Below are 24,049 nucleotides of genomic sequence, written 5' to 3'. Positions count from 1 at the left end.
CTCAAAAGGTTGTGTTTCTTTATACTCCCATCAACCGTTTCTACATTATTAAAGTGATATTAAATACTTCATTATGGATTCCAGAGTTGGGCAGAGTTGATCCTCATCTGTTATAAAACAGTCCTTCATCAGAGCATAGTAGATGAGAGCTAAGAGTATAGAACGCCAGACCTGTAGGTAATTGTCAAAGGAGAACTCAGTTACCCTTTACTGTGTATTTATGTGTATGTCCTTTTCTTTTTTTGTTGTACAACTCCCAAGGTCGCATCCTGAGTCTCAGCTGGCATCCCTCTGGTACCCACATTGCAGCTGGCTCCATAGACTACATTAGTGTGTTTGATGTCAAATCAGGTGACTGTTTTTCTCAGTTCATTTGGGGTTTGGGTCTTGATTCACATTGCTAGTTTCCAAAAGCTTGAGCCCTTGTGCTTTTACTGACCTCTAGGGCCTAACCTCTCTTTAACCTTCTGAGATGTTAGCCATGGATTTCACTCCTTTCTTGGATTGCTACTGCTGCTTTTGGGGGAATCCTGTTTCTTCAATCAGATGGATATTTTTTATCTTATTTATAATAAGAATTCATTTGAAAATTCCCCCTGGAGCAATAAGACATTTACTACAAAGGATCAGTTAAAATACTTGTGTATACCAGACCTTGGTAAAAGTAAGTGCCTCTCTGAGGAACACTAGGTCTTAGCACCATAATTGGTGAGGCATGAGATCAGAAAGGTAGAGAACCATCTACTTTCTCTGTTCTTGGCCTGAAAAATTGCAATATGGAATCCTTCAGTGATGAGACTGACTTCAGCTTGTTCAATAGGCCCATCTGTACTCCCATCTAAGATGGGAAGTAAAACAGATCTGGTTTGTCTTCGTTTTTCTTTTTCCTTCATGCTTAAGCAAATTTTTTATTGTCTGTTATACACGCATAGTCAAAGAAGAACTCCTTGAGGCTTGTTACAAAGAAGCAGGAGTCCCCCTGTATTCCTTCTTTCACTCCTCAAAGGCGACCACCTGTAACTCTTAGCTAATTCTTTGATGTTTACTTGCACATATATAAATGTATATTTATACATTTGACTCATCAGATTCTTCCAGTTGCATAAATTAGGCTCATATAAATCTGATTTTCTTTCTATCGCTTTTATCTTTTTTTTTTTTTTTTTTTTGATGTTTATTAGAGAGAGAGCGTGCACACAAGCAGGGGAGGGGCAGAGAGAGAGGGAGACAGAAAATTCGAAGTGGGCTCTGTGCTGATGGCAGAGAGCCCTGTGTGGGGCTCAAACTCAAGAACCATGAGGTCATGACCTGAGCTGAAGTTGGATGTTTAACTGACTGAGCCACCCAGGCTTTTATCTTGAATGATTCTCTCACAGAGCCTTCTTTTATTTTTTTTGTAGCTTATTTACTTATTTTGTAAGAGAGAGTGTGTGTGCGTGCAGAGGTGGGGCAGAGAAAGGACCCCAAGCAGGCTCCGTGCTATCAGCACAGAGCTGACTCACAACCCTGGGATCATGACCTGAGCCGAAATCAAGAGTGGGACTCAGCCCACTGACCCACCCAGGTGCCCCTCCCCCTCTTATTTTTCATCTCTTTGACTTTTTATTCTGTTTCCTGAGAGTTTTTCTTTATCATTTATTGATGGACTGATTTTGAAGATTTTATTTTTAGGTACTATCTGTACTCAATGTGGGGCTCCAACTCAGAACCCCGAGATTGAGGGCTGCACGCTCTACTGACTGAACCAGCCAGGTGCCCCTTATCTTTATCTTTTAAGTCCTGTACTGAGTTTTTCATTTCTGCCATTTCCAAAGTTCTTTTTGGTTTCCTGAGTGGTTTTTTTTATAGTGCTTTTTTGTTTGTTTCCTTATTTACTGCCTTCTCTTTCTAAGGCTATTCAGGATTATATTTGTCAAGTATTCTTCATCTTAGCTGTTTTCTCTCTGGTATTCATTTTTTTCTGGTATTCTCTCTGGCCTCTGCCTTTCATATTAAAGCTTTGTTCACCTGTCTGGTGATGGCTTTCCTCACCACAAGAGTGGAGCTTACTGCTCGTGGGTTCCACTGAAGAATGATCTGACTGGACTGTTAGTTTGGGGAAACTCTAAAGAGACTGGCTTTTTAAATCATCTTCCTTGTGCTGGTCATGTTTCCCAGAAATGTTTTTTTAATTCTCCTGCTTGATGATGATATGCCTTTCCACATAAATTCTGAGAAGAAAACTAGTGTTCTCAACATTCAGTTAGTAACATTTCACTTTATTTCCCATATTGTAATCCTACCCTCAGTTGTTCCTGGTATCTCTCTTCAGAGAGTAAGTCTCCAGTTTTGTTTGAGGTGGAGTTGGGGAGTTGCCTGGCTTTTTAGTTAGGGGATAGGTATCTGAAGGATGTTAAGTTTCATAAACTTACTTTCAACCTAATTTCTCCTTGTAGTTCCACTTTAACTTCTGTTTCTAGAGTTTTGGGCATCAGCAGTTCCCAAGTCTTCTAAGGATTTCATGGTATAAATCAAGTGGCTTCTTGTCTTTCCCCACTGTTGACTTGAGACATACTACTTTTAGGACTCTGCTACATCAGTTACCATTCCATGTTTGCTTTTTTAATTCCCCAAATTTTGTACTGTTTTATTCTCCCCCTTTCCCGTGGGGTTTTAGAAAAGAGCCAAATATCATGCACACTGCAGTTAGGCAGTTTTAAGTGAAGTCTCAAATGTCTCTTTCAATTTCACCTTCCCTTGCCCCTCCAAATTTCTGTCTCCAGCTACCCCTCCCACCTCTCCCCCACAATCTTCAGGTAACCATTTTGGTGTTCCGAGACTGAGTTTACCACAACTACTATAACTACTGTTTACTGGCTGTTTGTGCTACGTGCTCAGGCAGCTGACTTAATAGATGCCTACCACAGGCGGGTTTTGAAGACAAAAGAGGTAAGTACCATTCAAATTTGGGCTTTTCTTATTTTTCAGGGAGTGCTGTTCATAAGATGCTGGTGGATAGGCAGTATATGGGTGTGTCTAAGCGGAAGTGTATCATATGGGGCGTGGCCTTCTTGTCTGATGGCACTGTCATAAGTGTGGACTCTGCTGGGAAGGTGCAGTTCTGGGACTCAGCCACTGGGACACTTGTGAAGAACCATCTCATTGCAAATGCTGATGTGCAGTCTATCGCCGTATCTGATGTGAGTATGGTCCCTGTTTTGAACGGTTACTGTATAACCTGGGGGATGAGTAGGGAAGGCTGTATCAGTAACGTAACACAAACGGTGTTCCCTAATCTTCAGTGTTGCATTGAAGGAAGATGAGTTTAGGAAAATGCATCTGAAACCCACATAATTTCTTTGAACCCTCATATTCTCTTAAAAACTAGTTAGAAAATATTCTCTAGATTAGTTAGCAGGGAGGTTTTCTTCAGACACTCCCCACCCACAGTTAATCCAGTCTGATTTAGATAGGCCACAAGTATCCTAGAAGAATCTTGAGAGGTGCTATTTTCCTCTTTGTGCAGTTCTTCTCCTGCTTCCTATCTTGGGAAATTAGATGATTTTATGAGATGATTTTGAAAATACTAAATTTTGGGGTGCCTGGGTGGCTTGGTCGGTTAAGCTTCCGACTTCGGCTCACGTCATGATCTCACAGTCCGTGAGTTCGAGCCCCGTGTCAGGCTCTGTGCTGACAGCTCAGAGCCTGGAGCCTGTTTCAGATTCTGTGTCTCCCTCTCTCTCTGCCCCTCCCCTATTCATGTTCTCTCTCTCTCTGTCTCAAAAATAAATAAACGTTAAAAAAATTTTTTAAAAAAAGAAAATATTAAATTTTGCCTATTTTAGTAAGACTTAAGCAGACTCGTGTTGAACAAGTGTGCCTCTTCCCTTTTGGTAACATCAATTCTTAATCAGAAACCTTTGGCTGTTTTATCAGTGGGGCATGGAAAGTGACTTCGAGATTTGCTGACGAGATCCTTTGTCTTCTTAGTTTGAGGCTTGTTTGGTGTCTTAAGTCTGGACATGCAATATGAGTAGAGATCACTCATGCTGGCTTTTCTTGCCTATAAGTTGTTTCTATCCCACTTCACAGATTTTCCATGAGACCAATTTGATGGGTCTTAAAGCCCTGTGAAACATTTAGATGTCACATGTAAGTGTAATGAAGAACAAGTTCAAATGACCAAGAGAAATTTTCCTTTTCAAATAGAGTTTTGAGGGGCACCTGAGTGGCTCAGTCAGTTAAGCATCTGACTTCAGCTCAAGTCATGATCTCATGGTTGGTGGGCTCGAGCCCTCTGTCTGTTGTCAGCAGAGAGCCACTTCAGATCCTTTGTCCCCCTCTGTCTGCCCCTCCCCCTGCTCGCACAAGTGCTCCCTTTCTCTCTCAAAAATAAATATTTTTGAAAAAGAAATGTTAAAAAAAAACCGAGTTTTGATCCAAAATGGTTGTAATTATTAAACTTAAGACTTAATTATCAAATTTTGTGCCATTAAAAAAATTTTTTTAATGTTTATTTTTTATGAGAGAGAGGGAGACACACAATCTGAAGTAGACTCCAGGCTCTGAGCTGTCAGCATAGAGCCTGACACAGGGCTCGAACTCACGAACCGAAAGGGTGAGAGCATGACCTGAGCTGAAGTCAGAAGCTTAACTGACCGAGCCACCCAGGTGCCCTGGTGCTTTTTTAAAGTGTAATCACTCAAATATTATGCACATGTTTCAAAGACCAAGGAAGATGTGGATATTTGTTACTATGTAACAATTACGAGAATACATTAAGGGGGAAAAGTAGCACAGTATAGTGCATGAAGTAGTACATAGTAGTGTATTAAGAAAAGCAGATTTTGTATTAGATATTTATGTTTGATATTTTCTGCATATGTAGTTTTGCTAATATATATACTTATAATATTTCTGAAAAGATTAAAAATGCTAATGGTAGGGGCGCCTGGATGGCTCAGTTGGTGTGAGTGTCTGACCTCGGCTCAGGTTATGATCTCGCAGTTTGTGAGTTCAAGCCTCTCATTGGGCTCTCAGCTGTCAGCACAGAGCCCACCTGCGCTCCTCTGTTCCCCCTCTTCTCTGCAACTCCCCCACTCACTCTCTTTCTCTCAAAAATAAATAATCATTTAAAATAATTTTTTTAATGTTTTTATTTATTTTTGAGACAGAGCATGAGCAGAGGAGGGGCAGAAGCAGGCTCCAGGCCCTGAGCTGTTAGCACAGAGCCCGACGTGGAGCTTGAGCCCACGAACCGCGAGATCGTGACCTGAGCTGAAGCTGGAGGCTTAACTGACTGAGCCACCCAGGCGCCCCATAAATAAACATTTTTTTAAAACGCTAATGGTAATAGGGGCGCCTGGGTGGCTCAGTCGGTTAAGCGGTTAAGCGTCCGACTTCAGCTCAGGTCACGATCTCGCAGTCTGTGAGTTCCAGCCCCACGTCGGGCTCTGGGCTGATGGCTCAGAGCCTGGAGCCTGTTTCAGATTCTGTGTCTCCCTCTCTCTCTGACCCTCCCCCGTTCATGCTTTGTCTCTCTCTGTCTCAAAAATAAATAAACGTTAAAAAAATATATATATATTTAAAAAAACGCTAATGGTAATTTTAAAGTTGGGGCTGGCAGGCAGGAGGCAGGCTTAATTTGTACATTTTACTATTTGATCTTTCTTCTACCATGTGCCTATAATTACTGTATTGCATTGAATCGTTAGATACAAATGATTGTAAGACATGCCATAATTTTGTTATCATGGGAAAGAAAAAACACTGCCAATTAAATTATAACAGTGCTTTTCTTGAAATGTAAAATTTGTAATACACACTATTATGATTTAAACTGACACAATGTTTTTTTAATCAGAGAATTTTGGGGCACCTGGGTGGCTCGGTTGAGCATCTGACTTTGGCTCAGGTCATGATCTTGTGGTTCGTGGGTTCGAGCCCCATATCAGGCTCTGTGCTGACAGCTCAGAGTGGAACCTTCTTCAGATTCTGTGTCTCCCTCTCTCTTCCCCTCCCCCGGTCATGCTCTGTGTTTCTCTCTCTCTCAAAAATAAACATTAAAAAAAATTTAAACATAGAATTCATATTCTTATAAATTATTATCATTCTTATAAATAGTTATTCTCTAAATAGCTCTTATTGAAGAGCTTTTTGAGACCAAAGCATAACATTTTTATTATATTAGTCTTGTGCATATATAACCAGGAAAGTATGAATGAAATAAAGTGAATAAGGTTTTCCTAAAACTTCTTCACATGTACAGATGGACTCTGAATCACCTTTCAACTCTGTCATCAGGGTCCATGTTTCCCACACATGCCTCTCAGCCATCCATAGTGTTGGTAGATTATGTCCCACTGTAGTCCCAAGGTTTTGTTTCAGGTTTTTGACAACCAGTCTGCAAGTTTTTGTTGTTTTAAGTAGGCTCCACACCCAACTTGGGGCTTAAACTCATGACCCTGAGATGAAGAGTTGCATATTCTACCAACTGAACCAGCCAGGTGCCACCCATTCTGCAAGTTTTGATATTGCTCTTTATCTGAAAATAATACATATGCATTAGGTTGAAAGCTAGAAGATATCCTGATTTCAAAAATAGTTAAATGTGGGCAAATATGTGCCTGAGAGTCAGTAAACTGTTACGTATTTTTTATTTTTATTTTTTTAGTGGACAAATGTAATTGTACAAATTCCAGTCCTCAAAATGCTTATCATACCCTATAAACTAGGGCATACTTGGTTTTGAACCCCAACTGTAGCACTTAGGCTACTTGGGCAAGCTGCTTCTCTCTAAATCTTAGTTTCTTTCTTTGTGACAACAGGGATGCTAGTAATACATACTTCATAGAGTTTGGGAAGGATTAATTGGGTAGTGCATGTAGAGTGCTAAGTGCAGTACCTGGCACAGAATGAGTGTGGTATTGGCATTTTCACATCTTTTTTGAAATTGATCCTAATTTCAAGGGTTTTCTCCACTACATTCTCTTGCCAGCACAGTTGATTATTTTTAGATATCTTTTTAATGGATTTTCATTGACTGAAGAGTGGATGGTGGCAAATACCCAGTCCTTTGATCTTCTTAGATGTCTTTCACCCTTATCAAGTAGGCAAGTACTGATTCCTGCAGAGAGTTGTAGGGAACATTTGCTTTCATTTAGAGGTCAGTCTTGAGATTGTTTTTCTGTCTGAAACAGTCACTCTGTGATTAAATTAGGACACTTCCCCCTCCCTTTTCAGGTCAGCGTTCGCCTTGGTTTGTTCCCTCTGTGCCCTGAGAAAGGCGTTTTCTTTTTTCCTTTTCAGTTCTTTTATGATTCTACTTTGGGGAAAGATGATGTGGAGTGAGTTAGAATTGTCTTTTTGGTCCCTCTTTTTTGGTGGGACCTTGTACAAACTGCCGCCCCCCCCCCCTTTGTATATAAACTGTTTAGTTGGGTGTGGAGGACAGTGTGTAAGTTCCTAAGCTGCTCAGTATCTCCACTCTTCCTTGGATAATGGTTTTCAAATAGTATCCTTAGAGCAGGAAAGGGAGAGGCTGGTTTGGGTTAAGTTATATGCTGTCCTTCAGATATGCTTTCCTTCTTTCTCACAATCATGTGCCTGCAAATTACCTCAAAGAGAGCTGGCGCAAGATTGAGGTGGTGTGGTGTGCCCAGAGCAAAGGCTTTGAAGGCAGATGGCCATGTGTCTTTGTCGTATCTGTAGACCTCTTGAAGTTCGTTTCCTTACCTGTGTAAAGAGCTATTCAATGATGATGGCGGGGGGGGGGGGGGGGTGGGGGGTGGAGATAAAATCATTACTCATACAAACATGAAATGGAAATGTCAGAGATTTTCTGTAACTCATTAACAAGGAAACCAGTAAGATGTTATAAGCAGTTCAAAGGACAATTTCACAAACACAGAGTTCTATACAGCCATTAGGAATGCTGAAATGAGTTTACAAATTGTTGCAAGACTCCATGTCCACAGAGCAGTTAAGCAGTTGCATTCCATCAGGCAAACTTGTTTGGCCTAACTCTCAGTACTAGAGTTTACAGAGTTGTAAACTGGCTCCAAGACAGTCAAAGTGCTCCCTGAACAAGGGTACCAGTATTTGTTATGCTTATTTCTTTTTTTTTTTTTTTAATGTTTATTTATTTTTGAGACAGAAATAGAGCGTGGATGGGGGAGGGGCAGAGAGAGAGGGGGACCCGGAATCCAAAGCAGGCTCCAGGCTCTGAGCTGTCAGCACAGAGCCTGATGCGGGGCTTCAACTCATGAACTGTGAGATCATGACCTGAGTTGAAGTCGGACACCCAACTGACTGAGCCACTCAGGCGCCCCTCTTACATTTATTTCAAAGTCATTCACACTTTCTCCTTGTAGGGCAAATGGTCACTTAACCTTGCAGGTTACTCAAGGACTAGAGATTATACGACATATATATGGTTCTTAACACAGCGAGTGTGTAGTTGATCCAGCTACATGTTCATACGTGTTTAGATATCTCATTTTTCTTACCTGACTAACCTAGTCTTGGTACTGTTTGATTGGTTAACTGCTGGTCCAGGTTCCTAGGTTTATCACTGCCTTATCAAAGATCCATCCTATTTTTTTTCCCCTGCTCAAAGTTAAATGTTTTGTTTTTTTTTTTTTATACGGGAGTTAAGATGAGAATGGTTTTGAGTATACAAAGGAATTTTAAAAATTGCGGACATACTAAGACCTTTTAAAACTAACACAAATCACAGTGTTCAACATCCTGGTGAGAGAGAGCCTAAAACTGAGGACCAGGCACCTGGGTCCTTGTGTGATACCCACCAGGCTACTTCCCTCCCTCCTCAGCCTACCCTCTCTTCATCCCTAAAAAAGAAGGCAATGAGCTTCAGGTTTTGACTACAGTTTTGCAGTCTTTCTTCCATTATTCCCAGTACTTTTTTTTTGTTTATTGTTTACGTACATAACAGAAAATACGCCATTTTAACTATTTTTAAGTACAATTCACTGGCATTAAGTACATTCACAGTGTTGTGCAACCATCACCTCTATCCATTTTCAGAACTTTTTCATCACACAAACTATACCCATTAAAAAGTAACTCCTTATTTCTCCCTTTTCCCAGGCCCTTTTAAAACCTTTATTCTACTCTCTGTCCCTATGAATTTGCTATTCTAGGAAATCTAAGTGGAATCATATAATATTTGTCTGTTTTTGTCTGAGTTATTTTACCTAGCATAATGTTTTCAAACAAAGTTCATCCACATTAATACCATTATCAGAATTTTGATCCCTTTTTAAGGCTGGCTAATACTTCATTATATGTATATACTGATTATGTTTGTTCATCTGTTGATGTGCATTTGGATTTTCATGTTTTGGTTTTTGTGAATAATGCTGCTATGAATATTGGCGTACACGTATCTGAGTCCTTGTTTCCAAGTCTTTTGATGATACATTTTTATTATATTAAATTTACTCCTAGGTGATCTTTCTTGTTGTTTTTCTAATGGGGTCTAGTTTGTATGTTTGAAAGCACTATAATCCTTTGAGGTACACATTGTTAATTTTGTCAGTAGAGGGCACATTATTACCTGTGTGTGAGCTTGCTCCTCTAGTGGAATTGTCAGCTTCTGGAGGAAAAAGACCCCATAACCTACCTTATAGTTTTGGGCATAGGTTTTCCCCTAAGCTGTGTAGACAGAAAACCTCAGGGAATATTTTTCAAACTGGGCCCTGTTTTGCTCAAATGTACCTCCCTAATGATTTAATTTCTCAGCAAGAAGACAGTTTCGTGGTGGGCACAGCCGAGGGGACAGTATTCCATTTTCAGCTGGTCTCTGTGACTTCCAACAGCAGTGAGAAGCAGTGGGTGCGGACAAAGCCATTCCAGCATCACACACATGATGTCCGAGCCGTGGCCCACAGCCCGACGGCACTGATATCTGGAGGTGGGTTGCACTCGCTGCCAGGCTGCCGCTTTACCCGGCTCTGGTTATTTTCACGTGGGGCTTTTTCCAACTCTGCTGCCTTCCCTCTCCCCTCCACTGCAGGCACTGACACCCACTTAGTCATTCGTCCTCTCATGGAGAAGGTGGAGGTTAAGAATTACGATGCTGCTCTCCGAAAAATCACTTTTCCCCATGTAAGTATTGTCCCCTGGCCCCAACCGTCCCTCTGTCCTATAAGACTGAGTACAGCTCACGCTTTCTGGGCAAATCTATAGGACTTGTATAGTTACCTACCTTCTTCGTTCTTCTGTTTGCGAGGTAAGCGTCCCGTAAAAACATTTACAGGGGCCAAGAGATGTACAGCAACACTCCTAGTTCACTTTCTGGGGAAATCATTCCCTCTTCTGGATAGTTGTGGTTTAGGGAAGTTTGTTTTTTTGTTTTTAAGGCTGGACTCTATTATTCTGGGTGGGAGCACGAAAATCCAGGCTTCCAGTGTTCCTTTCTAGGTAAAAGGACATCTTCCCAAGCTAGAAACCCTTCTCCCCGCTACCTGCTTCTACGTTCCATTCAACCAGTAAACGTTACTGAGTCTACCTCCTCATTGTCTTGTGAATCTAGTCATTTCTCTTTACACTGCCATTATCCTAGTTTGAATCAGTGTCTTTTCTCAACTGCATTCACCTGTTAATGATCTCATTTTATTATATTTGCTCCATTTCAGCCTGTTCTCCATTGATCCATTCAAAAAACAACTTTGCTCATCATTCCATGCTTAAAAGCTTTTGGTTGGTCCTTCAGGATAACCTAATTCCTTAGCATGGCCTCTGCAACCTGTCTTGATCTGGCCCGTCCTTCAGCATCTTCTCTCCCCTCTCTTATCCAACACATGCTTCACCTCATCCCTACCCCCACCTAGTTTAGTGTGCTGAAAGACTGTTTTTATTCTCTGTAATGCTCTCTTACTTTTGAGCTATTTCATATGCCATTCCTCTTGGAACGTCCTGCCCTACCTTTTTTTGCCTGATTTGTCTTTACTAATGAGCCTCATCAGGGCTCCTAGCTTTATGAGGCTACATTGGATATCCTTTCTACTTTTTTTCACTACATGCTGTGCTTAGTCCTATTAAAATTCTTAACACACTTGGTGCAACTGCCTGTTTAATTGTTTGTCAATCCTTTTAGACTACAAGCTCGAGGGCAGTAGCTATATTTTTATTTATCATTATGCTCTTAGATCCTAGGACAGTACTGACATATGGTAGTACTTAGGATATTTTTATGAAGTAAATGGATTTCATCAGTAAAAAACGTGCTAGGATGTTGCTGCTGTATCTAGTACTGAGGCGATAAATAACCCTGCTTATTTATCACTTTTCAATTCTTGGATACAGCGACGTCTCATTTCCTGTTCAAAAAAGAGGCACCTTCTCCTTTTCCAGTTTGCTCATCACTTGGAACTGTGGCGACTGGGATCTACAGTTGCAACAGGTACAGTGAGAGAAAGTCTTTTCCACTAAGAGGACTGGAGAGAGAAGCGAGGGATTAGAATTGCAGTTGAAATTGTGCTTGTGGAAAAATGGAAGTATTTTTCTGTCTCTGGCAACTTCTGGTTTTCCCAGCCACGGGAGAGACCAAAGGAGTTCTTCAGAGTGTTAGAATTGTTAGCAGGTTACTGGGTCATATGCTAAAAGTTTATGATTCTGTAAGGTGCCCTGCAGGGCATAGTGGAGGTGAGGGTTGCCCTGGGAGCAAAACAAGCTGCTGAAAATGACAAGATTTAATATTGGGTGGTGACAGCCCTGCATTGAGAAGGAGGAGGTCACGTGGTTCTTACTGGGGTGATAGTCTAGTGGCTTTTTGTATGACCAGTTGAAAAAACGTTTGGGTTCTGTTGTTTTATAGTAGATAGGAGGGTTTTGCTTTAGGTTCCAAAATGAGCAAATGAAGCTGAAGTCGAGGTCTCACAAACCCCACTCCCACCCACCTCACTGCCTGGCTGTGTGTTAAAGCTTCAGAGAATTAGTGATATACCATGGGCCACATCTGAGGCACCTAAATAGAAGCTAACAAAGTACTCACTGCTTTCCTCTTTATATAAACCCAGAAAACGGGGTTTACTGTGTCAGACATTTTTTTTTATTTCCAGTGGTAGAGATTTCATTCTACCCAGAAATTACTTTTTAGAAGAAAAATGTACAAATAACGTTTCTTTGAGAAGAAAAACTCAGGGAAATTTCTTGTTCCAGGAAAGAATGGGGATACCCTTCCACTTTCTAAAGATGCAGATCATTTGCTGCACCTCAAGACAAAGGTAAGGAAGTTTTATCTGTGTGTCCAGGCTGTGAAATCCAGAACCGTTTTCTCATAATGAATTTTGAGGGTTAGTTGACATCATAAAAGTCTGTAAAATCTTCAATTATTTGAATGAAGTACTTTGTCAACAGAACTGGGTTTCCTGTGATTATAAGTAAGGCATGCAGAATTTATTGGATGAATGAATACAGAAAATTGGTGTGTTGTTGTTGTTATGTAAATAACTTGTGTATTTTTTATAAAATTGAAATGGTAAAAGAGTATACAATGAGAAATGAGCCTCTTCCTTACCCAAATCCTGGTCCCACTCTGCCAATAGTTTCTTACATGTTCTTCTAGAAAAAATTTCCACCCATGTGTGCAGGTGTATATCCTTCCTTTCTACAGTAATGAGAATATAACATGCACACTGCTTTGTAATTTCCTTTTAAATGTCTTTTTTTTTTAAGTTCTAATTTTTTTTTTTTTTTTTTTAGTAATCTCTATACTCAACATGGAGCTTGATCTCATAACCCTGAGATCAAGAAACACATGCTTTTCCAACTCAGCCAGCCAGGTGCCCCTAAATGTCCTTATTTTAATTACACAAATATTTGCAAATACAGTTTTACTGTGAAGAATTTATACACTATTCATAGTTTATATTCTTGAATGCCTCTTAAAATTCTAGTCCACTCTCCTGGAATAATTACTTGATTAGCTGTTTCTCCTTCCAGGTATTTTTCTATGTGACAGTGTATATGTATGTATACATACATACATACATATAATTAGATATTTTGGGAGTTTTTTGAATTATATAATGTTACATTGAACTTTTCCTTTGTTTTTCAGATTTTTTTTTTTGTTGCTATTTCTTACAGGTTGTTAGGTATCATAGACAAAATGAAACAAACATAACTCAGAAAATTAGTTTTCCAAGTCACCTGGCCTACAAAACCTTACTGTATTAAATGCTTTTCTTCTCAGGTTTCTAGTTAGGTTTTAGTATGAAGCCATCTTTAAGGTACACGAAGGGCTGAGAGAAGTTCATATATTCATAGACCTCTGTTCTTGGTTTTGGAAATCAAGCCACACCATTCAGGTGCTGTACCTCTGAAATAATCCTAGTGACACATAGCATATGTGTGTCAAGATTATGTGTAGGTATTTGTGGTTACAGCCAGAGTGGCAACAGCTTGAGGATTCATGTCACAGTGAACCTTGACATAATGAAGTTTTTCATGAATATTCATCCTGATTTCTGACATTGCCAGGGTCCTGAGAACATTATTTGCAGCTGTATCTCCCCGTGTGGAAGTTGGATAGCCTATTCTACAACTTCTCGTTTTTTTCTTTATCGGTTGAATTATGAACATGACAACATAAGCCTCCAAAGGGTAAGTGATAACCCAATGTCTGGTTGAACAAGAAAAAATTTCTTAAGTGTGTGATTTTTGTGTGAAGCAGAACATACTGAGAATGAATCATGAAAAGCTATTTGGAGACAGCTGTTTATAAAACAGTATTTTATTTCCATTTTGAATAGATTATGTTTTTGGAGGCATAGGGAAATGCCAGAAAGTGGCAATAAAGCATAGGCTTTTGCAGAGATGAAAGGGGGGATGGAAAGGTTATAATGGGCATGTTAGTGTTCCTTGATCAGTTGGCTTCCTTAGATCAGGGAGTATTAATGTCTTTTAAGCTAGGCTGTGATTATTTTTGATGGATTCTAGGTCTCACTTCTCTCTCTTACTGGTTTTTACTACTGGTTCACCCAAGGTTTCCAAAATGCCAGCATTCCTTCGCTCTGCCCTTCAGATTTTGTTTTCTGAAGATTCAACAAAGCTCTTTGTGGCATCAAATCAAGGGTCTCTGCATATCATTCGGCTATTGGAAGGAAGTTTCAAGCACCTGCATACTTTCCAGCCTCAGTCAGGTGGGAACTTGGTAACTGGCCAAGGGGGAGAGTTGTCAGTCTCTGATGTAACTTTTTTTCCCTTTTAAACCTAAATCATTGTCGGGGCTCCCTAATGCTCTTCTCCACCCTGTAAATACTCACATGTTTGCAATTTAAAGTAGGAGGAGATATCTGGTGAAAATGCTTGATGAGATCTGAAATGTTCCTTACACCTACTCTTTTCTCACTGGATTTTTTTAGTCCTTATTTGGGGCCAGAAATTTCATCACCCTTCGAATTTTGTTAGCAGAGCAAGAAAGTTAAAATCATCTTAATACTGACACCCAGAAATAACTGCCATTAATATTTTTGTGTATTTTTTTGTTTGTTTTAATTTTTTAAATGTTTATTTATTGTTGAAGGAGAAACAAAGTGTGATTGGGGGAGGGGCAGAGAGAGAGAGGAAGATATAGAATGTGAAGCAGGCTCCAGGCTCTGAGCTGTCAGCAGAGAGCTTGATGTGGGGCTTGAACTCAAGAGCCATGAGATCATGACCTGAGCTGAAGTCGAGACACTTAATCAATGGAGCCACTCAGACGCCGCTATTTTTGTGTATTTCTGATAGATGTTTATATATAGGTAATTTTTTGGACGTGTTAATTTTTTTGGTTGGTGGTTTTCAATAAAGATGAACTTACACATGCATTTGTATTACTTGTCACCCCTGTTCTCTGAGAGCATTAGTATGCATGACTAAGTAACTGTATAGCTAACTGTTGCTGAGTTCATGATTGAGAACTTAGTACCCAGTACTTGCCATGGGCCTTTTCCCTTCTCTCTTGCCCTAGATATAGCAGCTTCACTGTCATTTAGACTCCATCAGCCTAAAACATCAACTCTTTTAACTTAAACTTTCACTATTCATAAGCTGCTCCAGAAGCATACAGGAAAAGAAATCCACAAGTTAGGAGGCAGATAAATAAGAGACAGTGTATTTTGAGTGCCTGTATATGTTTTTATTAAAAACAACTTAGACTCTGTATTTGGCATTTAGCATGTCTTAAAATTAGGCTCGGCATTATAGGTACTACTTTATCTGCTCCTCTTCTTCCATCTCTTGTCCTCTTATAGTCAAGCTGGTTTCTTCATAGCCCTCAAACCTGTGTATTCCAGTCCTTGTCACTTAGCTCATGTTCTCCATCCTTTTCCACCCATCCTTTAGCATCTGGTTTATGTCATGTTATAAAGCTTTTTCATCCTTTGGGGGTGTTGTTTGCAGCACAAATTTTGGCATATAACATCACTGTTTGATTTTTAACCCACAAGTCTTCATTTTGCCAGATTGGTTTAAAATCCCTTGATGACAAAGATGGCCCATATGTGCCCATGCTCCCTTAGTGCTAAATATACAGCAGGTACCCAATAAATTAAAGACATGCGTCAAGCCTTTTGAGCTTGCTGTTTGTCCTTAGCTTTGATTAAAAACCATTTGGTAGGAAAGGAGTTTGAAACAATTAAAATACAGACTTTAGGTAGCTGCTGCCTTGATTCTCCATTTCTCTGGTAGGCAGTGTCTCAGACTTGAGCAAGTGATGCCTTCAGGTTTATCTCTGGCTCCTCTTTACATGATGGATGGCTAATTAAATGAAAATAGTAGACTAACATGTAAGACTTACTTGCAAAACTATCAAATTATCCAATTGTGATTTAAATAAAAGTCTTGGGACGCCTGGGTGGCTCAGTCGGTTAAGCTACCAACTTCGGCTCAGGTCATGATCTCATGGTTTGTGAGTTTGGGCCCGCATTAGGCTGCACAGACGGTGCAGAGCCTGCCTGGGATTCTCTCTCTCCCTCTCTTTCTGCCCCTCTCTCCCTTGAGCTCTTTCTCAAAAATAAATAAGTGAACTTAAAAAAAATTTTCTCCCTCTTTAAAAACAATACAAAATAATAATAAATAAATACATAAAAGTCTTAATTGACTTTTGCCATCATATCCAGGCCAGGGCTGGCTGTGGACACTGAATTTAGAGATTAACTATTGTTCTGTCTGCACAGGGACAGTGGAGTCCATGTGTCTTTTGGCAGTCAGTCCAGATGGGAATTGGCTAGCTGCATCAGGTACCAGTGCTGGAGTCCATGTGTACAACATAAAATATCTAAAGGTAAGCATAGGGTGTAGTAGTAGGAAACAAGAGGAAGTTAGCCGTGCAGTTACAAGACTCAAAGCAGATTGGTATGACCTGGAAAATTAGTGGACATTTTTTTTTTTTTTAAACTAAGAATTTTTCCTGCAACATTAAAATCAGTCAATTGGAACAGTGAAAACACGCTTGTACAAAATTTTGAAATTAAGGATTTATGGGTGATGAATTCACATCCAGATTATTTCTATATTCTGGTGAGGAAAATTCTGATTTACCCAGATGAATGGTTGCAGATAGTAACAATTTCTTTTAACAGCTTGCCTTGTAATCTCAAGGTATTTTTAAATTAAACAGAAGTTTGTCAAAGGAGTAACAGGAAAATACTTTTCATTAATCAGTAATGATCTTGTCATTCACACATTGAATTACTAATGATCCCTTACAAGTTTTCATATTCATCCTAAAAATCAGTTAAGAACTACCCAAAACTTGGAATGAGCATCAAAAGTTTATAGAATACCAAACTGCAACATTTAGTGAGTTTGTCTATTAACTGCATAACTTAATCTTTATGACGTTGTGGCAGAAGCATGTACTGCTCTTTGAGCTTTGCCTGACACTGTAATGTTGCATGTTTCTTGCAACTTGCATAAATGTCCGTGTCAAGGCATTAGTTTCTTTTAAATTTAGTGTAGAGCTACAGATTCCTTGTTCAATGATGTGTTTATGAACAATTCATATAGATGAGACATAGCAGCAAAAGCTTTACTCTGAAGTTTTCTGCAAATGCTGTCAGTTGTGTGAGCGTTAAATTTGTGGGTTTTTTTTTTTTTTTTAATTTTAAATAAAATTAAGGTTTATTGTTTGTGGGTACTGCCTGATGTTTGTGGGAACTTCCATAGAACTCTTTTGAGTTCTAAGGAACGCTATTTAAAAACTGACCTAGACCATCAAGTCATTCCTGAAAGGAGGTATATAGAGTTATCTTTTGTGTCTGTCATTTGTTCTCAGCTTCACTGCACAGTACCTGCCTATAATTTCCCTGTGACTGCTCTGGCTATTGCCCCCAGTACCAACAACCTTGTCATTGCTCATTCTGATCAGCAGGTAAGAGATACCAGCACTTTCTAATTCCTTTCTGCTGGATAATAACTAGGAAGCTAAGATAATGACAATTTTGGAGGAGCTTTTAATTAAAAGTACTGGATGATACATAGGTAGTTTCCTCCTGTGTGAAGTAAAACTTTGTGTGTAGCCTGGGTACATTATAGGCCAGTAATATCCTTTGGCTTGATGGGCACAATGGAATGATGAAGCACTGAGATAATAAAGATGTACAGGAAGGAGGAGCAATTTTTAAGTACTCATTTTACTGAGTGTTTATAGACTAGAGATGACATGGACCCAGGTGTTAGACTGGGTATAGGATATAGTAAGGTCTTAAGAGTTGAAATGACGAAAAGATCATATATTTCACCTTCAGTTTTGAAATAACGAAATCAGGCCATAGTGAAGTCTGTTATCTGTAACAGACTTACCAAAATGAGTGCATAGCCTACTGCTTTTTTCCATACCAAGTTGTAAGATCTTTAAAGTACCCGAATTGTGGGGGCACCTTGGTGGCTCAAGTCAGTTGAGCATCTGACTTCTGCTCAGGTCATGAACTCGCAGTTCGTGAGTTTGAGCCCCGTGTTGGGCTCTGTGCTGACAGCTCAGAGATGGAGCTGCTTTGGATTCTGTGTCTTCCTCTCTCTATATTCCTCCCCTGCTCGTACTCTTTCGCTCGCGTGCTTGCTCTCTCTCTCAGTCTCTCTCTCTCTGTCAAAAATAAATAAAGATTTAAAAAAAATTTTTTTTTAATATTTGAGTTATAGAACACATTGTGAAGTGATCAATACTTATATATTCTCATCTGTAAAATGGGCATAATACTTTCCTCACTGAGCTGTTGGAAAGATTAAGTATGATCTCACACATTGCACACATGTATATGTTCTCTTCAGAAAATGAAATCTCTCATTTCAGTTTTGTGGGGTTTTGTCCTTGACTAGAGTCTGAAAGATTAGTGAAGCCACATGTTTGTCTTTGTCACACATAAGTCCACCTGATGCCTTTTCCTGGCATTTGGTCCCATAGGGGCTTCAGTTATTAAAGCTGGTGGGAAATTTTTTATATCTTTTAGATTAGCAAAAAATCAGTAGAGTTGATAGTACACAGTGCTGGGAGGACACAGTGAGATATGTAAAAAAAAAAAATTTAAATCCATGTAATCTTTGATTCACAAATTCTAATTCTAAAAGTTCTTCCTGTAGATATAAACCTTGAATTGTGCAAAAAGACATTGATACAGAGATCATCATTGCAGCCTTGTTTACAGTAGTGAAAGACTGGAAATAAGTGTCCATTAAACAGATGAGATAAGTAAATCATGGTACATCCAAAAAGTGAATGACTTGTTATGTGTTCTTTAAGGAGGCAAGAGTGATATATAGATATAGTTATTGGTATCAACATGGGTCAGTCTCCATGGTATAATGCTAAATGAAAAATGCAACATGCAGAATAGCATATATTGTATGCATAAAATTTCTGGAAAGATGTAAATAAGAAATAGGCTGCTATTAAAACCCTCGAGGAGAAAGCAGGCAAAAACCTCTTTGACCTTGGCTGCAGCAACTTTTTACTCAACGCTCTCTGGAGGCAAGGGAAACAAAAGCAAAAATGAACTGTTGGGACCTCATCAAAATAAAAAGCTGCAAAGCGAAGGAAACAATCAGCAAAACTAAAAGGCAACCGATGGAATGGGAGAAGATATTTGCAAATGACATATCAGATAAAGGGTTAGTATCCAAGATCTATAAAGAACCTATCAAACTCAACACCCAAAAAACAAATAATCCAGTGAAGAAATGGGCAAAAGATATGAACAGACACTTCTCCAAAGAAGACATCCAGATGGCCAACAGACACATGAAAAATGCTCAACATCACTCATCATCTGGGAAATACAGATCAAAACCTCAATGCGATATACTACCTCATACCTGTCAGAATGGCTAACATTAACAATTCAGGCAACCACAGATGTTGGCGAGGAGCAGAGAAAGGATCTCTTTTGCCCTGCTTGTGGGAATGCAAACTAGTGCACCCACTCTGGAAAACAGTACGGAGTTTCCTCAAAAAATTAAAAATAGAACTACTCTACAACCCAGCAGTTGCACTACTAAGTATTTATCCAAGGGATACAGGTGTGCTGTTTCGAAGGGGCACATGCACCCCAATGTTTACAGCAGCACTATTGACAATAGCCAAAGTATGGAAAGAGCCCAAATGCCCATCGATGGATGAATGGATAAAGAAGGTGTGGTATAGGGGCGCCTGGGTGGCGCAGTCGGTTAAGCGTCCGACTTCAGCCAGGTCACGATCTCGCGGTCTGTGAGTTCGAGCCCCACGTCAGACTCTGGGCTGATGGCTCAGAGCCTGGAGCCTGTTTCTGATTCTGTGTCTCCCTCTCTCTCTGCCCCTCCCCCGTTCATGCTCTGTCTCTCTCTGTCCCAAAAATAAATAAACGTTGAAAAAAAAAAAAAGTTTAAAAAAAAAAAAAAAGAAGGTGTGGTATATATACACAATGGAGCATTACTCGGCAATCAAAAAGAATGAAATCTTGCCATTTGCAACTACATGGATGGAACTAGAGGGTATTATGCTAAGTGAAATTAGAGAAAGACAAATATCATACAACTTCACTCATATGAGGACTTTAAGATACAAAACAGATGAACATAAGGGAAGGGGCAAAAATAATATCAAAACAGGGCAGGGGACCAAAACATAAGAGACTCTTAAATATGGAGAACAAACAAGGTTGCTAGAGGGGTTGTGGGAGGGGGGATGGGCTAAATGGGTAAGGGGCATTAAGGAATCTACTCCTGAAATCATTGTTGCACTATATGCTAACTAGGATGTAAATTAAAAAAATTTTTAAACAGAAATAGGCTGCTTTTGGGGCACCTGGGTGGCTCAGTCTGTAAAGCATTGGACTCTCGATTTCAGCTCAGGTCATGATCTCTTGGTTTGAGAGTTTGAGCCCCACTCTGCACTGTCAGTGCAGATCCTGCTTGGGATTCTCTCTCTCTGCACCTCCCCTGCTTGCTCTCTTTCTCTCCCAAAATAAATAAACTTTAAAAAGAACAAAATAGACTTGGGAGATGGGAGATGTCAAGATGACAGGGTGACTTTTCACTGTAAACCTTTCTGTGCTATTTTGTTTACTGTGCCATAGTTTACCTTAAAAATGTTTTACTTAAAAACAGTAGAAAGCATAAAGCTGAGCATGATATAGTCAGGTTTTGTATAGATATTTTCTGATTAGGAATGAGAGATACCCTTCCAGGTTTTCTGGGTACTAGTCTGCATTTCTCCTGTATCGTATCCTTTCTCAGGTATTTGAGTACAGCATCCCAGACAAACAGTATACAGAGTGGAGCCGGACCATCCAGAAGCAAGGGTTTCATTACCTTTGGCTCCAAAGGGACACTCCCATCACACACATCAGTTTTCATCCCAAGAGACCAATGCACATCCTTCTCCATGATGCCTATATGTTCTGCATCATAGACAAGTCATTGGTGAGTTCTCCACTACTACTACCTGTGCTCACACTGATTCATCTGTACTTAGGAATTTTCAAGTTCTAAAAGCAACAAGTATGAGTTAAGAGAAGGAAGAATCAATAAAATGTATTGACATATTCTTTGGATGAGAGGAACTTCTGTTTTGCAGAGTTCTTTATTTTCATTCTGAGGTCTGTGAGCCTCCCAGGGTAGAAGGAGGCCTTTGTGCACTGGTTTTTGCTGACTTTGACCATTTCTCTGCTTTGTGTATGAACATATAAACCTAAGGAGGAAAGTGATTAGGTCAGTGTTCAGAAGGTAACTGTCATGGGGAATACCATTGATTTGGCTGAATCACTTACACCTTTGCACCCTGGGGTGAGTGAATAAATAGCACAGTTTTATTAAAGGAGACACAGGCTGAGGTCTTGACCACTTTTACCCCTTGCCTGAATGTGCTGAAACACTGTAAGCTTGAAGAGTTGGTCTTAATGTCTTGAAAAAAGTCCATCCAGGAAAATTCTGTTCTTTATGGCTAGGATGCAGGTGGGATGTGAGCATTTTTTTCAGTTCTAGATTCCACCCTCTGCCAGCTGCTATTTTGATTCACCCCAAATTTAAATATCTTCTCTGGGCAGATACTTTATTCCTAGGAGCCCTATGAGCTGTGGCCATGCCTGTAATGCACTTTGGGCCTAGGTTACACCTAACGCACAGTGTTTTGGTGTATCTGTAAAGGTGGGGGTGGAAGGAACCATGGGGAAAGCAACAGATGGCTCTAAAGGAGATGTGCATGATGTGTCACTGGAACTCATTTCGTGGACCCTGTATCCTCTGGGCGTGGGAAACAGAGCTGGCTGACAAGTGCCTTCTGCAGGATGAGTGATACAGGAAGGGCCTCTCCCACTCACTTGCCTCTTTGTAACTCAGCCCAGGGCTGTCCATATTTTTTGTCAAGCATTGGTGATAAGTCCATCACTTCCTCATGCTGGGCAGAGCTATTTCCCAAGGAAGTCAGAGATGAAATATCACTTGCTTGGCCAGACACCATCTCTTGAGGTGTCCGTGACATCAGGGGTGGGTGGTTTGTGTTTCAGTTTTGGCCTGGGGAGAACTTTAGTCACTTGGCCTGTCCATGATCTGGTTGGGGGAAGAGTCTAGAAAGCAGAGCCTGTATGGGCTGAGCTCCTGTACATGCCAGTTTGTTCCTGTCTCACAAAGTGTTATTGACAAGACTGGCCAGAATCCCCAGCTGGGCCCTTTGATCTTGCTGGTATAGAATACCATGCTCTTTGCTTCATACTCCCACCCTCTACAGTATACCTGGAAGAGTGGCTACAGCTTTCTTACTGAAGTAAGGAGAGCCAGGAAGGTAGAAAATGTCTAATATAAAGGTTGGGAGGTGGTGTTTTCCTGAAAAGTCACTATAGTCCTTTGTTCTGTAGAAGCCCAATAAAATGACGATTTAAACAGTATGTCTTTGTCTTTTTAGCCTCTTCCAAATGACAAAACCTTACTGTACAATCCTCTTCCTCCCACGAACGAATCAGATGTCATCAGGAGGCGTACCGCCCATGCCTTTAAAATTTCTAAGATATATAAGGTAAAACATCTTGCATTATATTGTAGACGGTTGGTTCCTTGTGATATTATCAAAATGTAATAAGCTCCACATTAAGCAGACAAGAGCACCTTCATTTTATATGCAGAATACCTGATTTGGGGAGACAGGTACCTTTCTGAGGGTGTCTGTTCCTTACGTTTGTATTTCATTATCTTTGAGGTGATTAGAGGCATGCACATCATACTTCCCCAAAATGAAATACGTAGGTGGTGAAAAATTATGTTGAATCTTAGGTGGTGTTTTTGTGTTAAAGCTGGCCTTGAAAGGTTGTTACTACTACTCCTTCTTCTCAGTTTCCTTCTCCCTGTCCCGCTCCCTCCCCCCTCCTCCTCCCTCTCCCCCCCCCCCTTCTTTTTCTTCTTCTTCTAATGTGACTTCTAATTGGAGAATGATCCACAAGATAAATTTCAGGCAAGTGGAAGTCATTGAATTTAGTCATCGTGACTTTTACTTTCTGGGCTAAGCTTTTCACTGTATATGAAACAAATATTCATTGAACTTACGATACTACAACTATTTGTGCCAACTCCAAAGTTCCATTTTCATGCTTCTCAGATTAGAGTTCCTTGGGTGTCCTGGAACATTTTCTCAGGGGTCTGTAGGAATTTTTTTTTAAGAGGGACATCTGTAAATTATTTAAGTATGATTAGTTTCTTGATGCATTTGTAACTTGCTGTTTGCCAAGACTCTAGGCTCCAAAGCCGTCGCTTAACATTGATTCCTAAGAAATTATGGAACAGATGTTCTGTATAGAAAAACATGAAAAATCTTGTTGAAGTCTTTTATTATTAACAAACTCAGTTAAAAGTTCCCAACCTTGGTGTGCCTAGCTGGCTCAGTCAGAAGAGCATATGACTCTTGATCTTGAGGTCGTGAGTTGGAACCCCACGTTGGGTATAGAGATTACTTTTAAAAAATAAAAAATAAAGTTCCCAACTTCACCAACTACTTTGAGTCCTAAGGCAGGAAGGATTGTCAGAGATTTCAATTACTCCAGCCTTGAACGAGGCTGACCTTTTACCTCTAGTTAGTCTGTTCAGGACTAGCCCTGGTGCCTAACTCCTGGTAGAGTCATTGTCATCTCTCTACAGCCTCTGCTCTTCATGGATCTTTTGGATGAAAGAACACTGGTGGCAGTAGAACGGCCTCTGGATGACATCATCGCTCAGCTCCCACCACCCATCAAAAAGAAGAAATTTGGGACCTAAAATAGGGCACGGTCTGTGCCCTTCCTTGAACTGTCTGCCCTGTTTGTTTTCACAAATCATGATAATAAAGCAAAGTTATTCTTTAGGACTAGTCATTATGAATGTTATCTTCCAAAATAATGGACAGTAATTTCCCTTCATTGACTCAAGTGAATGGGAATTCCAAGGTATTTGTAGTTGGGATAATGTTCTAAGCAGCTACAACTTCGTCCTGTTTGTTCTTTAGACCACAATCTCAGGGAAAAAAGATGGTTCTTATCTTCTCTTTCCTAACGCCTGCCTGAGGCTTGCTTCAGAGGGCTGATGACCTTCACTGTCTGCCAGCCTCCTGCCTGCAGCCAATGCAGAGGTG

General features: G+C 40.1%; 1 protein-coding gene across 1 annotated transcript in view; it reads left to right on the top strand.

Moving 5' to 3' along the window:
- UTP4 (UTP4 small subunit processome component) overlaps positions 1-23,782 on the top strand; it is a 32,106-nt gene extending 8,324 nt beyond the window's left edge. The window contains exons 5-17 of the mRNA XM_047834687.1: positions 262-351; positions 2,968-3,179; positions 9,742-9,913; positions 10,016-10,107; positions 11,308-11,404; positions 12,163-12,227; positions 13,486-13,608; positions 13,991-14,147; positions 16,164-16,270; positions 17,264-17,359; positions 20,695-20,880; positions 22,358-22,468; positions 23,581-23,782. Coding sequence (XP_047690643.1) covers positions 262-351; positions 2,968-3,179; positions 9,742-9,913; positions 10,016-10,107; positions 11,308-11,404; positions 12,163-12,227; positions 13,486-13,608; positions 13,991-14,147; positions 16,164-16,270; positions 17,264-17,359; positions 20,695-20,880; positions 22,358-22,468; positions 23,581-23,697 — 1,625 coding nt within the window. The 3' untranslated portion in view covers positions 23,698-23,782. The remainder of the gene's footprint in view (positions 1-261; positions 352-2,967; positions 3,180-9,741; positions 9,914-10,015; positions 10,108-11,307; positions 11,405-12,162; positions 12,228-13,485; positions 13,609-13,990; positions 14,148-16,163; positions 16,271-17,263; positions 17,360-20,694; positions 20,881-22,357; positions 22,469-23,580) is intronic.
- The last annotated feature ends 267 nt before the right edge of the window (positions 23,783-24,049 follow it).

The sequence above is a fragment of the Prionailurus viverrinus genome, chromosome E2 (genome assembly GCF_022837055.1).
Source record: "Prionailurus viverrinus isolate Anna chromosome E2, UM_Priviv_1.0, whole genome shotgun sequence".
In the NCBI taxonomy this organism is placed as follows: Eukaryota; Metazoa; Chordata; class Mammalia; order Carnivora; family Felidae; genus Prionailurus; species Prionailurus viverrinus.
The sequence above is the reverse complement of the archived record's forward strand: the minus strand, read 5'-3'. Positions and strand labels throughout refer to the sequence as shown.